Raw genomic sequence first — 16,902 nt, forward strand, 5'->3', positions numbered from 1 at the left:
CTTTTGCTCGGGTCTGAATCTACCCAGAGACCACAGTTATCCTTTAAAAAAGCACCACCTGGATCACACCACACCCAGTTCTAGGACATCTCAGCAGTCTCAGTAAAATCCCAGGTCCCCACCGTGGCCTCTGGGTCCTCACATCCTGCTATTTCCCAAAGAGCTGCCCCTCCAGCTGTGCTGGACGTGTCCCTGGCCTCAGGACCTTTGCATGAGCTGCTCTTCTGCCTGGAATGCTCTGCCGTCCACCTCGCTGTCCCTGAAAGGCTTGCTCTCTCTCCTCCCCACACCTCCCCCACTTACAGCACTTGTCACAACTTACAATCACAGGCTCATCTGCCTTCTGTATCTCCGGCCCCTGAGGCAAGGACTGTGTGTGGTGCTAACCGATGGGACCTGGCACAGAGTGGAGGCTCAGCCGGACTGGATGACCAAGACGAGCTGCACACGGAGCACGAGGCTCTCCCTGCTAGCATCTGCTGCAGTGCTCGCACGGCCATGCTCCGGAGAAGATGCAGGCTGAGGCAGCTGTGGATGCTGCCAGGCCGACTGTGACAATGGATCCGAGTGGGAGACCCTTAAGCCAGCAAGGCACCCCCTCCTGCTTACCCTGACACCCGCCTGTTCTCAGGAACCACTCTCTTCCCGCTCCAGGCTGTTTAGACATGGGATCCATGGGATCCAGGGCTGGCCAAAGCCGCACATCCCTGGGGTCCCAGCACCTGCCCAGCCATGGTGACAGGTCCCAAAACCAGGAGGGGCCTGGAGACGCTAGTCTGCGGTGCTGACTCAGCCGTGGGGTGACATGGCATCCATCCCCTGGGCCGCCGAGAGGCTGAACACAGGCCGGGAGTGCAGCGCCGCCCCAGATGGGAGCTGTGCACAGGAGGAGTGCGGGGGCTTGGTGACCACCGACCTGAGGCCCTCTGCCCCTTCCTTCCCGTCCCGGGCCGCCAGGAGTCCCAGTGAGTGCAGTCCACTGGGGGACAGGATGCTGGCCTTGCCAGGGGGTCTCAGAGGGGGAAGTCCTGCCACCCCTCCCACCACCAGGGGAGGCCACCCCATTCACCAAGAATGGGTTTCACAAGGTGATTACCAGTGACTGGTACCAGTGACACACACAGCCCTGTGCTGGGGCTGGAGGACCCAGAGCCGGTGTGAGACAGGAGGTTCCCAGCGGTGGGAGGGGTGAGCGCCAAAAGTGTGGGCCAAGTCCAGCGAGCTGGGTGCCTGCTGAGCAACACCATGGCCATCGCTGCGGCCTGGACCACACATTTGACCTGAGGGATGCCCAGCGTGCCTCTGGTCACTGCCACGTGGGTGAAGGCACAGAGGAAGGAGTGTTTTCTGGGGCCCATGAGGTCATGGCTGCCCTTGAGGAGGACTATGAGGAGGCTGGCGTGGATTCTGTTGGGAGAGGGAGAGGAAAAAGGGGAAGAATATTAAGCACCATTCCTCTGAGCCCTGCAGCGTGCCATGCTCAGAGCTTCAGCTTCAGCATTAGCTGACAGGTATAAAAACTTTCCAACTGGACTGTCTTTGCTTTCAACTGTGATCATGTGTTGCTTCTCCACGAGTACCTGTAAGACTTCTGTCCTGTCTCAAAACTAAAGATTTTAAGAAGGGGTGGGACGGGGGGGAACAACAGTATGTTTGCCAAGTCAGGTCTGTCCTGGCTCTTGGAAGCCTGTCTCCGTGGCCCCCTGCCTTCGGAGGCCCCAGTAAGTCAGACCCTCTCGAGCTGTAGGCATCTCAGGATTATTCTGATGACCTAAGCATCACCCTGGGCTTTGATGGATACAAGGCACATCAATTACCTGCACAACACTGCCAGGCTCCTGACGAGCAATATATCATCCCACTAAGAGGTATCGATCCAGCTCCTACCACAGCTTCGCTCCTGTGACCACAGGCTTTCCCTGCAGGGAAGCGGTTAAAATGCACCACACAAAAGGCACGGGACCGACGGCAGGGGACCAGGACGGGGCGCTCACCTCCTCCCGCCAAACACTAATAATACATCTGCAAGCAGAGTGATTCACGCAGAACACCTACCGAATGCCGCCATAAGGCCACAGACTCCTCAACGGGAAAGAAAACCTCCGTGTAACCACACAGGACCCAGGGACAAAGAAAGGAACTGGAACAGGGCCTGTGCCCCAGGGTCGGAGCTGTGGAGGAGGAAAAGTCCCTGCAAGCTGGGGAGTCCTCTCACTGGCGGGGAGACCAGACTAGTTGGAGGGGGAGCTTCAGTGCCGAGGAGGAGGACAGCATGGCACCTGGCTTGCAGAAGGCACTGCAGACAATAACCTGCATGGGAGGTGGGCACCACTGCCCAGAGCTCCCCCGCCTGAGGCACTCATCTGCTGGTGCGGGGGGGCGGCTGGGTGCTGGCTCAGGTTTCAGTCAGAAGAGGACAGGGGCTGGCTGTGTGGAGAGGCTGGAGTGTGGCAACTGAGGGTGTGCTCGGGAGCAGCGAGGGCCCGCCAGAGAGGTAAGGCACCATTTCTAGGGGGTACCCCAGGAGAGGGCCAGACCATCATAAGGGCATCCCTCCCTGTGACTGCTCCTAGGCAACAGGACGCTGCCTGCAGGAGCTCTGGGGGTGGGAGCGAGTTGCTGCTCTAAGACCCGCAAGCAGGCGCCAAGCGCTGTGCCCGCTGTCCTAGGAGTACACAGACGGCAGCTGCCCCAGGAGACCCATGTGGTGGTGGTGGTTTAGTTGCTAAGTCTTGTCCGACTCTTGTGACCCCACGGACTATAGCCCACCAGGCTCCTCCACCCATGGGATTCTCTAGGCAAGGATACTGGAGTGGGGTGCCACTGCCTTCTCCAGTGGATCTTCCACACCTGGGTGTCCTGCACTGCAAGCAGATTCTTTACCAACTGAGCTACCAGGGAATTCCCAAGGAGACCCATGAGCAGGCTCCAAACCCTGCTCCCGCTGTCCCAGGAGTGGCATGGACACAAGCTGCCACTACGAGACTTGCAAACAGACGCCAAGCAGTGCCCACACCATCCCAACAGTGCACAGGGGCCTCTGCAGCTGCACACCCACGTCAAGGGGGGAACGGCCAGCACGGGCAGGAGAGACAGCAAGCATTCAGTGAAGGAAGGCTCTCGACTGGAAAATATGGCAGAGCAGAAGGACTCAAGCTCACCTCCTCTCACAAAAACCTCAAAATCACAATGAACTGCTGAACGACCATCAGCAGAAAAAGACAGGAACCTACCAAAAAAAAAAGACATTTTACATTCAAAGACAAAGAAGTCGCCACGAGATGGCAGGAGGGGTGCTTTCATGACACCATCAGATCCTGCAGCCTCCAGGTGAGCGACCCACAGGTTGGGAAGTAATTACATCACAGAGGTTCTCCTACCAGAGGGTCCTGAGCACCTGGTCGGCTCCCCAGCCTGAGGGTCTGGCATCGGGATGAAGAGCCCTCAGAGCACTTGGCTTTGAAGGCCGGTGGGGCTGCAGTGCAGGAGACCCACAGGACGGGAGAAACAGAGACTCCACTCTGGGGGGGCATACAGGGTACACTGAGACCCGGCCCAAAGCTCCAGAGGAGCTGGGGCTGGGCCGACCTGAGTCCTGGAGGGCCTCCTGGGAAGGCAAGGGTCGGCTGTGGCTGACTGCCCGACAGGACACTGTGGCAGAGGCCTGGGAGAATACTGATCCGCGTTAGCTCTCCCAGAGGCTGCCGTTTAGGCATCAAGACCTGACCTTACCCAGTAACCTGCAGGCACCAGCGCTGGATCACCACAGGCCAAACAAACAGCAGCACGTGAACAGAGCCCCACACATGGACAGACAGGCCGCCTAAAGCGGTGTTGAGCTCACATCACCTCTAAACACACCACTGGACACAGCCCTGCCCACCACAGGGACAAGACCCAGCTCCACGTACAGTGGGCAGACACCAGGCCTTCCCACCAGGAAGCCTGAACAAGCCCCAGGACCAGCTGTAAATGGAAAGTAACCTTTAAAAATTGTATAAAAATAACAATAAACAAAAAATCTTTAAAGATTAAAAGCAGAAAGGACCACAAAATGTACCTCTGTAATAGAATGCTGTACCAAAAATTAAAAAAATTAAAATTAAAAAAATTTTTTAACTAAAAAAAAAAAATACACTAGAAAGAATTAATAGAATAACTGAGGCAGAAGAACAAATGATTGAGCTGAAAGACAGTGTTGGAAATCACTGAAGTGTAACAGAATAAAGAAAAAAGAATGAAAAGAAATGAGGAGAGTCTCAGAGACCTCTGGGACAACATTAAACACACCAGCAATGGCACTGCAGGGGTCCCAAAAGGAAACGAACAGACCTGAGAAAATATCTGAAGACATAAGAGCTGAAAACTTCCCCAACACAAGAAAGGAAACGCTCAAGTCCAAGCACAGAGTCTCACACAAAATAAACCCCAAGAAGAAAAGAATGAGACATATATTAATCAAACTGAAAAAAATTAAAGACGAGGAAAAATTACCAAAAGCCCAAGAGAAAAGCAACAAATAACGTATAAGGGAATCCCCATAAGGTAACAGTTGGTTTTTCAGAAGACATTCTGCAAGCCAGAAGGGAGTAGCACAATATATTTAAAGTGATGAAAGGAAAAAAAATACTACAACCTACAACCAAAAATACTCTATCCAGCAAGGTTCATCATTCAGATTTGATGGAGAAATCAAAAGCTTTACAGACAAGCAAAAGCTAAGAGAATTCAGCACCGCCAAACCAGCCTTAAATCCTAAAGGAACCTCTCTACGTCGAAACGAAGAGACGCAAGTACAATGGAGTCAAGACTATTACAAATGGGAAAACCCATCAGTAAAGGCAAACACGAAGGCAAACGGAGTACATTAAACATCTACACATTAAACATAGTATCAAAGCCAGCAATTGTGAGCAGATGAGAATACAAATGCAGGATACTGGAAATGCACTGGAAAAAAGAGGCCAGCAACCTAAAACAGACTGGCACATAAATACCAAACCTGCAAAGGCAAAACCCCCCAGGAGCCACAAACCAAAAATCTGCAGTAAATACACACGCAATGAAGAAAAAGCAATCCAAACACAACACTAAAGACAGACATCAAATCAAAAGACGACAAAAGAAGAGAAGAAATAAGACCTACAAAAACAAAACAATTAAAATGGCAAGAAGAACATACATATCAATAATTAGCTTAGATGTAAACAGATTAAATGCTCCAACCGAAAGACATCAGCTGGCTGAATGGATACAAAAACAAGACCTGCCTGTGTGCTGTCTACAAGGGACACACTTCAGATCTAGGGACAAATACAAAGTGAGGGGACGGGAAAAGGGATTCCACGCAAACGGAAATCGAAAGAAAGCTGGGGCAGCGATACTCGTATCAGACAAAACAGACTACAAGAGACAAGGAAGGTCACTACACAATGATGGAGGGATCAATTCAAGAAGACGTAACAGCTGTAACAGCACCCAACATAGGAGCTCCTCAATACACAAGGCAAACACGAACAGCCATAAAAGAAGAACTTGACAGTGACACAGTAAGAGTGAGGGGCTTCTCTGGACAGACACCTAGACAGAAAATCAACAGGGAAACACAGGCCTTAAATGACACATTAGACCAGATGGACCGAACTGGTGTTTACAGAACACTGCATCCAGAAAGCAGAACACCCTCTCTTCTCAACTGCACATCATACATTCTCCAACATAGAGTCACATCTTAGGTCACAAGTCAAGCCTCGGTAAACTGGAAGAAAACCGAAATCATATCATCGTGCATCTTGTCCAGCCACAATGCTGTGAGATTAGAATTCAATTACAGAGGCAAAAAACTATAAAAAACACAAAACCTGGAGGCTTAACAATATGTTACTAAACCATCAGTGGATCACAGAAGTCAAAGAGGAAATCAAAAGATACCTTGAGATTAGTATATCACAAATATGATAATCCAAAACCTATGGGATGCAGCAAAAGCAGTTCTATGAGGGAAGTTTACAGTAGTACAGTCTTACCTGAGGAAACAAGAAAAATCTCAAATAACCTACCCTTACACGCAAAGCAACTAGAGAAAGAACAAAAAAATCCAAATACCCAAGGTGACCAGAAAAGAACAAAAAGACCCAAAGTTAGAAAAAAAGAAATCATAAAGATCAGAGCAGAAATACATTTGATCGTAGCTCAAAGGCCCAGAAATGATAAAGAACAGAAATAAAAGAAATAGATAAGAAAATAGAAAACAAATCAATAAAAGTAAAACCTGGTTCTTTGAAAATATAAACAATTGATAAATAAATTGATAAATTTTAGTCAAACTCATCAAGAAAACAAGGGAGAGGGCTCAAATCAATGAAAACAGAAGTGAAAAAGGAGAACTTAAAATGAACATCACAGAAATACAAAAGATCATGAGAGACTACTACATTTATATGCCAGTAAAATGGACAACCTAGAAGAAATGGAAAAATTCTTAGAAAGATACACACTTCCAAGACTGAACCAGGAAGAAATTGAAAATATGAATAGGCCATTACAAGTACTAATATTGAAACCATGATTTAAAAACTTCCAACAAAGAAAAGTCCAGGACCAGGTGGTTTCACAGGTGATTCTATCAAGTATTTAGAGAAGAGTTAATACCTACCCTTCTGAAACTTGTTCAAAACACTGCAGAGGAAGGACCAGATCCCAAGCTCACTTTACAAAGCCACCATCACCCTGATACCAACGCAGACAAAGACATCACCCCCCACCCCACCGCCAAAAGAAAATTGCAGGCCAGTATCACTGATGAGGGGCTTCCCTGGTGACTCAGGTGGTAATGCATAGCCTGCAACACAGGAGACCCAGGTTCAATCCTTGGGTTGGGAAGATCCCCTGGAGAAGGGAATAGCTACCCACTCCAGTATTCGTGCCTGGAGAATTCCATGGACAATGAACACAGACACAAAAATACTCAACAAAATACTAGCAAACTGAATCCAACAATACATTAAAAGGATCATACACCACCATCAAACGGGATTTATCCCAGGGATACAAGGATTCTTCAATATTATACACCACATTAACAAATGCCATCACACTCGAGTGTTATATACCACATTAACAGACCGAAGAATAAATACCACATGATCATCTCAGTAGATGCAGAGAAAGGTTTTGACAAAATTCAACACCCACTTATGGTAAAGACTCTGCAGAAAGTGGTTACAAAGAAAATATACCTTGACATAATATAGGCCATATATGACAAACCCACATCTGACATCATTCTCGATGGGGAAAAACTGAAAGCATTCCCTCGAAGATCAGGAACAAGTCAGGGATGTCCACTCTCACCACTTTTATTCAATGGGGTTTTGGAAGTCCTAGCCACACCAATCAGAGAAACAAAAAGAAATAAAAGGAATCCAAATTGGAAAAGAAGTAGAACTGTGATTGTTTGCAGATGACACGATACTACCATACACAGAAGACCCTTAAGATGCTACCAGAAAACCACTAAAGCTCGTCAGTGAATCTGATAGAGCTGCAGGATATGGAATTAACACAAAGAAATCTGTTGCATTTCTATGTACTTGGCACCCCACTCCAGTACTCTTGCCTGGAAAATCCCAGGGACGGGGGAGCCTGGTGGGCTGCCATCTATGGGGTCGCACAGAGTTGGACACGACTGAAGCGACTTAGCAGCAGCAGCAACAAAAGATCAAAAAGAGAAATTAAGGAAACAATCCCATTGACCACTGTATCAGAAAGAATAAAATACCAAGGAATAAACCTACACAAGGAGACAAGAGATCTGTAGACTGAAAATGAGAAGACACTGATGAAAGAAATCAAAGATGACACCAAGATAGGACAAATGACTCCACCACCAAAGGCAATCTACAGACCCAACACAATCCCTAGCAAATTCCCAAGAGTATTTTTCACAGAACTAGAACAAAAATTCTTAAGTTTGTATGGAGACACAAAGGACCCTAACAGCCAAAGCATTCCTAAGAAAGAAAAACAGAGTTGAAGGAATAAGACTCCCTGACCTCAGACTATACTACGAAGCTATTGTCATCAAAACAGTATGGTGCTGGCACAAAACCTGACTAGATCAATGGAACAGGATAGAAAACTCAAACATGAACCCTGGTACCTGTGCTCAGTTGATCTATGACCAAGGAGGCAGGAATAACAATGGAGAAAGGACAGTCTGTTCAGTAAGTGATGCTGGGAAAACTGGACAGCTACATGTAAAAGAATGAAATCAGAACATTATTTAATGCCATACACAAAAATAAACTCAAAATGGATCAAAGACCTAAACGTAAGGCCAGACACTATAAAACTCTTAGAGGATAACAGAGGCAGAACACTCTTTGACATAAATCACAGCGATATCTTTTTGGGCCCACCTCCTAATGAAAATAAGGACAAAAATAAACAAGTGGGATCTAATTAAACTTAAATGCTTCCGCACAGCAAAGGAAACCATAAACAAAATGAAAAGACAACCCACAGAATGGGAGAAAATACTTGCAAACAATGTGACCAACAAGGAATTAATCTCCAAAATATACAAACAGCTCCTGCTGCTCGGCATCCGAAAAACAAACAACTCAATCAAAAAATGAGCAGAGGATCCAAAAAAGACATACAGATGGCCAACAAGCACATGCAAAGATGCTCAACATAGCTTATTATTATTAGTCAAATGCAAATCAAAACTACAATGAGACATCACCTCACACAATAAAAAAGAATGAATATATGTGTATGTCTAATTTAAGCATCCTGCTGTACCCCTTAAACTGACATTATAAATCAACTATACTCCAATAAAATAAAAAATATATAAAAATAAATGTTTTAAAATTGCCCCCTCCTCCAAAAAAAAGGCACCAAATAACAAGGGGTCCAGCTCATCCCTTCCCTGCTCTTTGGAAAGTTACCCAAATAAACAAGGAAACAAGCCAAGGGGCAAAACATTCAGAAGAAAACTTGCCAAGCTCTCCAAAGATTCCAGTGCCACTCTCAGAGAAAAAGGCACTGGAGGAGACCAGAGCTGCATTTTGGAGGTCACTCTTTGGGAAGCCCAGCTCTGTCCTGGATCACTCACCCTTCCCCACCTTCCACCCCAAGCCAGGAGTCAGCGATTTTCTGAATGAGTGTGTCAACTCCATCCTTCCAGGCCAGAGGGAGCTGGAAAAGCCCAGGGCCCAGCTGAGGGGCTGCAGGTAATGTTCTCACCCGCTCATTCTCCACAAACTTTCTGAACAACTCCCACGTGCCAGGCAGGGAGACAGGTTCCTGCCCGAGCGGGGCTGCACTCTGGGGTTGGCAGTAGGGAATGGGGCAGACAAGACCTGGCATCAGTGAGCACACAAACCAGGGAACAGGGCACTTTCACGTCCTTGAAGTTCTATGAAGAAAATAAAAGGTGGTGGGCCACCAGGCAAGACGATGACGGTGGGTTCTTTCAGGCCCCTCTGAAGAGGGGACACGTGGGCTTAAACTTGAGTGATGCACGGAGCCAGGAAGAAAACTTGCCAAGCTCTCCAAAGATTCCAGTGCCACTCTCAGAGAAAAAGGCACCGGAGGAGACCAGAACTGCATTTTGGAGGTCACTCTTTGGGAGGCCCAGCTCTGTCCTGGATCACTGACCCCTCCCCACCTGGCAGGGAAGGGAGGCTTCAGGTGGAGAAGCGGTAAGTGCAGATGCCGGGCAGAAACCACCAGCCCTACAGGGAAGAGCAAGGCCAGGGATGGGCAGGGACACCATCACACAGGGCCAGGGACTTCCGAGCCCTGGAGCCACACGTGCGCGTGAAGGATTCGCCGCGGAAGTGCCAGCTGTAAGAAGCGGACCCCAGCCCGGAGAGGGGAGGGGCAGCATGCAGTCTGGAGCCGGATCTCCCGCACAGGAACAGGGCCCCTGGAGACAGCCCAGCCCTTCCTGTGCGAGCCTGGGAAAGTGAGTTCACCTCTCTGGGCCTGTTTTTCTCAGCCACAGAAGTAACGATGAAAGCAGCTGCGGCTTCATAGGTTTGTTGGGAGAATTACAGGAGACAAGCATCGGGATGGCTGCGCCCTCACCCTCTCACCCAGTCGGCTGTTTTATTACTGCTGCCATTACCACTGTCAAGGAATAAACTCAGAAGACTTGCTCCAGCCGCAGCCTTCACTTCTGAATAAAGGGCTTTTTCACTGTCCACTCTGTTCATTTTTAAGTTGATTTTTTTTTTTTTTTTCTTAACAAGTATGCAGTATTTTTGTAGTCAGGAAAAACTCTGAAGGTTTTCTTCAAGCCTGCTGGGTCTGGGTTACTTCTAGAACTGTGATAATGAAGGATTCCAACGCTATCAGATAACACACCCATGCAGGGCCGCATGCTGCAGCCAAGGTCCCGGGAGGGGGCTTCCGAGAGGACACCCCGTGATGCTGCAGCCCAGGTCCCCGCTCTGCCCACACCTGAAGGACACACGCACCTCGGGGAGCTCTTGGGGTGCAGGGGCAGCCGTCTGTTCAGGTTTCAAGTGGAAAACAAACTAAGCACCTCATGAAGCAGGCAGATCTCACTGCTAATTGAAAGTAAAATCAGTAAGATCGCTGCAACGGAAGCAGAGCCACAGATCCTAGATACAAGTGAACTGTCAATGGGGCCTTTCCCTAGATGCTTCTACTTTTCTTTTTTTTTCTTTTTTTTAAGAACAAATTAAATATGCCTATTTGGTGTGTTTACTTTTTATTCAAGAGAATGTCAAACTTATAGAAAAGTTGAAAGCATAATGCAAGGAACCTTTTTATCTAAACTATTTGAGAATAAGCTGAATATTTTAGTGAGTAGTCCCTGAAAAGGAGAACGTTCTCTTCTCTTATATAACCACAATAAAGCCATCAAAATCAGGAAATTAACATTGCTACCATCCCTGGAATTAGTTCATTTTTCCAAGAACCCTGGTCTGTTTAGTGGGCAATTTATTTGGAAAGTAAAATTTGATAGCTAGATATGCTCATTGCTGATCCCAAGCCCTGAGAATGAAAAGAACTAGGGAATATATATATATATATATATATTATGAATGCACATACACTCCACATTTATATCTATTCTATTCCGGTATCTATTTATACATATTGAAAACCATAAATTCATAGCAAAATCTCCAATTCAAATTCAACACTACAGCTTTGTCCATTTCCATATTTGTAATTCCCTTCTCTGACAGTGAGAAACCTTACTCCTATTTTCCTCAAATGCTTACTTTTTTTTTTATTAGTCCTTCTTTTTTACTTCTACTTTTCAATGGCCCTTTCTTTGAAAAAAGAGAACCAAAACAAAAACTATACATCTGTTCAAAAGTTGGACACACCTGCAACAGTTTTAAAACTGTTGATGTTTTCCACTGTGCATTTATTTATTTTGATCTCGTTTTTCAGCTTGGGATTGTGAAGGTTTCAAATCTGCAGGGAAGTCCTGGGAATTGTGTAAGGCATGCCTCCTGGTCTCACGTGGTTATAGCGTCTGCTGGGTGCTGCTCCGCCCCGCCCCGCGGCCTCACCCCATCCTGGCCTCATCACAAGCCCTGGCCCTCCTGCAGGGCACTGGGCTGGCTGTGGGGGCGGTTCTAGAACACAGTGAGGCTCAGCCAAGTGGTGAGGCTGTCTGCCTCATACACAGCCCGGCAGTAAGTGGGGCTTCTCTTCAGGTAGCATAGAATGTCCTGTGTCAAACAGCAACCCAGAGAGAGGGACGGAGGCCACCCCTGAGGTCACCCCCACAGACAGAAGCCCAACCCTTCCACACCCTCTGATGAGGCACCCTGTGGGGCAGCCAGGTACCTACCTGCCGTCCTGAGGTCGTGAGCAGCAGTGCCGCCGCTAAAGGGTCTCACACACGTGCACACACTCACACACACTCCCAGGCGGGTAGTGACCCTGTCCAGCCACACCCAAAGTCAGGAAGGGAAAGCGGGTCCCAGAGGAGCGGGCAGACACCTCAGGGCCTTCTCCACGTGCTCCGGCCTTTTCACTTGATGCACACGATTGTCATGCACACTTGAAGTGCAGCCACTGAGCTCTCATGATTGATATAGCCAGGTCCCAGACGGACACGGTCTCCGGTTGTCAGGGCTATTATTCTGAGTTGATAGATGCTGTGTGGATGGACACCAGCTCCACTGGGGTGGGTGGGCTGCCCCTGGAGGAAGGGTCTGGGTGGCACGCTGCCCTGGCATTTCCCAGGCAACAGGCTTTCTTCCCAGAAGAGGCAGAGGACAGGAGGTAAGGGGTCAAGGCCTGTGAAAGGCTGCTGAAAGATGAAGCAACACCTGTTGCAAAGAATCAGCAGGGAATCTGGTTGGGAAGGGAGCCAGATGGAGCGCCTGACTACCATGTACCCACACTGTGCTGGGCATCTTACATGGAAGATTTCATCCTCATAGCCAAGCCTGACAAGGTGATGACTCGGTTTTAATCAAGATGGGCTGGGCTGGGCTGCAACAACCAACACCCCCGAGTCTCAGTGGCGCTGGGGGGAGAGATATTCCTTGCTCATGCGATGTGCTCTGTGGGTTAGCTGGTGGTGGGGGCGAGGGGGTGGAGAGTGCTCTTTTCATCACTGTCACTCCCGGCATCCCAAACGACACCATTATCACCAGTCACCATGCCACTGGGAAGAGAGAGAAAGCTCTGGCAAGTGCGGCACTGGTATTTGGCTTAGAAGGACACACATCACTTCTGCCCCCATCTCACTGGCCAAAACTAGGCTTCCCAGGTGGCGCTAGTGGTAAAAGAACCTATCTGCCAATGCAGGAAACTTAGAGAGACATGAGTTCGACTCCAAGGTTGGGAGCATGCTCTGGAGGAGGAAATAGCAACCCAATCCAGTATTCTTGCCTGGAGAATCCCATGGACAGAGGAGCCTGGTGGGCTACAGTTCATGGGGTCGCAAAGAGTCAGACACGACCCAAATGACTTAGCACATGCAGTTACATGGCTTCACTCACCTAGAAGAGCATCAGAGGTGGGATCCTACCACACGGCCTCTCAGTTCTGTAATTTACAAATAAGAAAACGGCAGCTCAGAGACGAATGGGGATTACAATGGTACTACTACTACTACTAAACCACGTGATGAGCACCGACTGTGTACCAGGCTCTGTGCCGAGTGCTTTTTACAGGCTGGGCCGCTGGGCAAGATGTGGAATGATGCCCTGAAATAACTGCCACACGTCCAGCCCAGCAGATGCAGCCATGGAGGGTCGGCGCCCCTTCTTCTGCCCAAGACCCCCTCCGCTGGGTGTGAGCTCCACGAACCAAGTGAGACGGGCCCACAGGCACACCCCAGATCTCAGCCATTATTACTGAAAAGACAACACAAAAGAAGAGGCAAAATACAAAAGATGAAGATCCCCGGGAATCACAGCCCCGACACAGACACAGACGTTCTCATGGGGGTGAGGCAGTCAGGAGGTGGTGGGCTGGAACACTGTCCTACGGAGGCAGCCACTGGCTCTTGGAGGACTGAAAAAACTCTTGTGTGTTTCAGGTACGAAGCACAGACATACAGTGTGAGCCGCTAGGTCGAGTCCGACTCTCTGCGACCCCATGGACTGCAGCCCTCCAGGCTGCTCTGCCCATGAGATTCTCCAGGCAAGAATGCTGGAGTGGGTTGCATGCCTTCCTCCAGGGGATCTTCCCGACCCAGGGATCAAACTCTCCTGCATTGCAGACAGATTCTTTACCATCTGAGCCACCAGGGAAGGTTAAGTATATCCGTATAGTATACCTGGTATTAAAATTGACTCAGGGGAAGGGCTGGGTTGAATACAATTAGGAATAAAAGGTCCAAAAAGGTTTGTAGGGGAAGTGATTAAGGTTGAGAAATACTGAAAAGAGTAACTATTTTCACTTTGGCTTCTTATTTTCAGCCTTTATCCCCAAACATTTTACACTGTTGCAGTTACGGAACACTATTTTACATTGTTTTTACCCATTCACATAGTTGGCATGCTCCATTCACCACTGAACACTGACTGGGGCCTCCTGCGTGCAAACACTGGGATGAACCTGCGCAGTCTCTCTGCCTGGCTGTAATTTTTAATGTCTGCGCAGTATAGAACCACCCTGACTAATTCATTCATCCATAGTTTTGAATTTGTATCCTACAACGTCTTTGTGCTGTGGTGTGCTTGGTTGCTCAGTCACGTCCGGCTCTTTTGCGACCCCATGGATTGTAGCTCACCAGGTTCCTCTGTGCACAAGATTTCCCAGGCAAGAATACTGGAGCGGGTAGCCATTCCTTTCTCCAGGGGATCTTCCCAAACCAGGGATCGAACCCAAGTTTCTTGCATTGCGGGCAGATTCTTTACGTCTGAGAAACCAGGGAAGCCCCCTCCCCCACTGCCTTTGCTTGCCCTGAACTGTGAATTATGCTACTCTCTTGAGGGCTTCCCTGATAGCTCAGTTAGTAAAGAATCCTCCCGCAATGCAGGAGACCCCGGTTGGATTCCTGGGTCAGGAAGATCCTCTGGAGAAGGGATAGGCAACCCACTCCAGTATTCTTGGGCTTCCCTGGTGGCTCAGCTGGTAAAGAATCCAGCTCCAATGCAGGAGACCTGAGTTCGATCCCTAGGTTGGGAAGATCCCCTGGAGAAGGGAAAGGCCACCCACTCCTGTATTCTGGCCTGGCGTATTCCATTGACTGTATAGTCCATGGGGTCACAAAGAGTCAGACGTGACTGAGCAACTTTCACTTTGAGATAAAAATCTTTGGAGAATTATTACAGACGTTTGATGTCAGATTGTCCTAGCAGCTCTGTTTACCCTGCTTCATGAAAGCAACCTGGCAACAAAGAGGCTTCTTTCAGCTTAGACAGGGATGGCTCAGATGCCTCCAAATTCAGTGGGGCAGGGAGACGCTGCCACCTCGGCTCCACTGCTGCGTCCTGCTGCTCCTCAGCTCGCTGGGGCCTCCTGGACCATCTCTGGCCCCGAGACTGGGGGTCTGCAAGCCCAGCTGTTGCTGCAAACAGGAGCAGGGCCAATGAAATGGACATCCCGGCTCTCAGAGAGGACAAAGAGCTCGGCGCTCAGGTTCGCCCATCTGTTGAATTCGCTTGTTTCCTTTCAATTATCCAGAGCGAGACAGAGCGGAGAAACAAAGCTGGGAGCAGAGAACAGCCCCCGCGCAAAGCAAACATCGCCACCCGGTCCTGGGTTCCTCCTTCGGCAGCAGGACTGGTTGGGCCCTTGGCAAACAGAGGTGGTGCGGGGGCTGGGGATGGGGAGGGAGGCTGTCTCTCTTCCTGTCTGGCCCCCTGAAAGATCTGCAGCGGCCCACAGATGGAGCCATTAAGAGCACTCTGGCCTAGATATCACTTTCAGCAAGCCACCTGGAGTGACAGCCTGGGAGGAAAATGAACATACAGAAAAAGACAGAAGAGGGGAAAAAAAATAGTCAAGCACCAGCCACTTACAGGTCATGGGCTGCTTTCTCCCGGTGTTCCAGAAGCTCCTTCTAGTCCAGGCTGGCAGTGTCGAACCAGAATGGGAAGGTGCCTCAAGCGTCAAAGCCCAGGACACAGCTCTGGGTGTCCCCTCCCATGGGGAGGGCGGAGGGCAGGGGTGTGTGGCTAGACAGCGCTTTGGCAAGATGTTTCAAAAGGACAGAAGCACGTGCCCTCTGCCCCAGCCTCTCCACACCAAGGACTCCTGCCCTCTGTTGCCTTTTGGCTACAAGCAAAAGATTGCAAATGCCTCTATGTTTATGGGTGAGAGGCCCAGTTAAAGAAACGGTGGTTCATTCATACAGTGGAGTACTACAGAACTATGTTATATATATACACATACACACACACAATAAGCAACTGGCTTTCTCTGCTAAAATGAGACGTGCTGTGAATAGGAGGCTGCCTCTTATATCTGTTAAAAACTGACTACCTAGTCACACACACAGACCCGTAGTACACACACACCTGCTGGGTTTGCACAGACTGTCTCAGTAGGCTGAGCAAGAAAGCCAGTTGACAGTAGGTACTGCTGGTGAGACAGTGAGGAGAGTCTTCGCCTCACAACCCCAAGAACCTGCCGGATGCTACGCCAGACCCAGGTCACTTTTTTTTTTTTTTAACCCTGCTGTGAGTGAGTGTTTCTCCCAAGCCCTGTACAAGCCTTCTTTCACTGTATTCCTATGGCACCTCTTCGAGGCCATCATTGTCCCCATTACACAGATGGGAAAACTGAGGCTCAGAGAAGGTAAGAAATGTGCACATGTCCTCAGTACTCAGAGCTGTTTTGCTCCAGAGTCCCTGCTCACACAGGGCACCCAGTACGGCACGCTGTGATGACCTAGACGGGTGGAACGGGAGAGGTAAGGGAGGCTCAAGAGTGCGTGCGTGTGTGTGTGTGTGTGTATAATTGTGACTGATTTGGGTTGCTTTGTGGCAGAAACCAACACAACACTGTAAAGCAATTATCCTCCAATTAAAAAATAAAAAAGAAATAAAAGAAAAACCCTAATGAACTTTTGGGCCAACCTAATACCTTTTTCAAGCTGGAATCAAGATTGCCAGGAGAAATATCAATAACCTCAGACATGCAGATGATACCACCCTTATGGCAGAAAGTGAAGAGGAACTATAAAGCCTCTTCATGAAAGTGAGAGTGAAAAAGTTGGCTTAAAGCTCAACATTCAGATAACGAAGATCATGGCATCTGGTCCCATCACTTCATGGGAAATAGATGGGGAAACAGTGGAAACAGTGTCAGACTTTATTTTGGGGGGCTCCAAAATCACTGCAGATGGTGATTGCAGCCATGAAATTAAAAGACGCTTACTTCTTGGAAGAAAAGTTATGACCAACCTAGATAGCATATTGAAAAGCAGAGACATTA

At 48.7% G+C, this 16,902-nt stretch overlaps 1 protein-coding gene across 1 annotated transcript in view; it reads right to left on the reverse strand.

Annotated features, from left to right (window-relative positions):
- The window catches only part of KLHL25 (kelch-like family member 25), a 45,684-nt gene that overhangs the window by 19,637 nt on the left and 9,145 nt on the right, over positions 1-16,902 (reverse strand). The window contains exon 2 of the mRNA XM_010832181.1: positions 15,486-15,741. Coding sequence (XP_010830483.1) covers positions 15,486-15,492 — 7 coding nt within the window. The 5' untranslated portion in view covers positions 15,493-15,741. The remainder of the gene's footprint in view (positions 1-15,485; positions 15,742-16,902) is intronic.

This window comes from Bison bison, unplaced genomic scaffold (assembly GCF_000754665.1).
Source record: "Bison bison bison isolate TAMUID 2011002044 unplaced genomic scaffold, Bison_UMD1.0 scf7180017860443, whole genome shotgun sequence".
Lineage (NCBI taxonomy): Eukaryota > Metazoa > Chordata > Mammalia > Artiodactyla > Bovidae > Bison > Bison bison.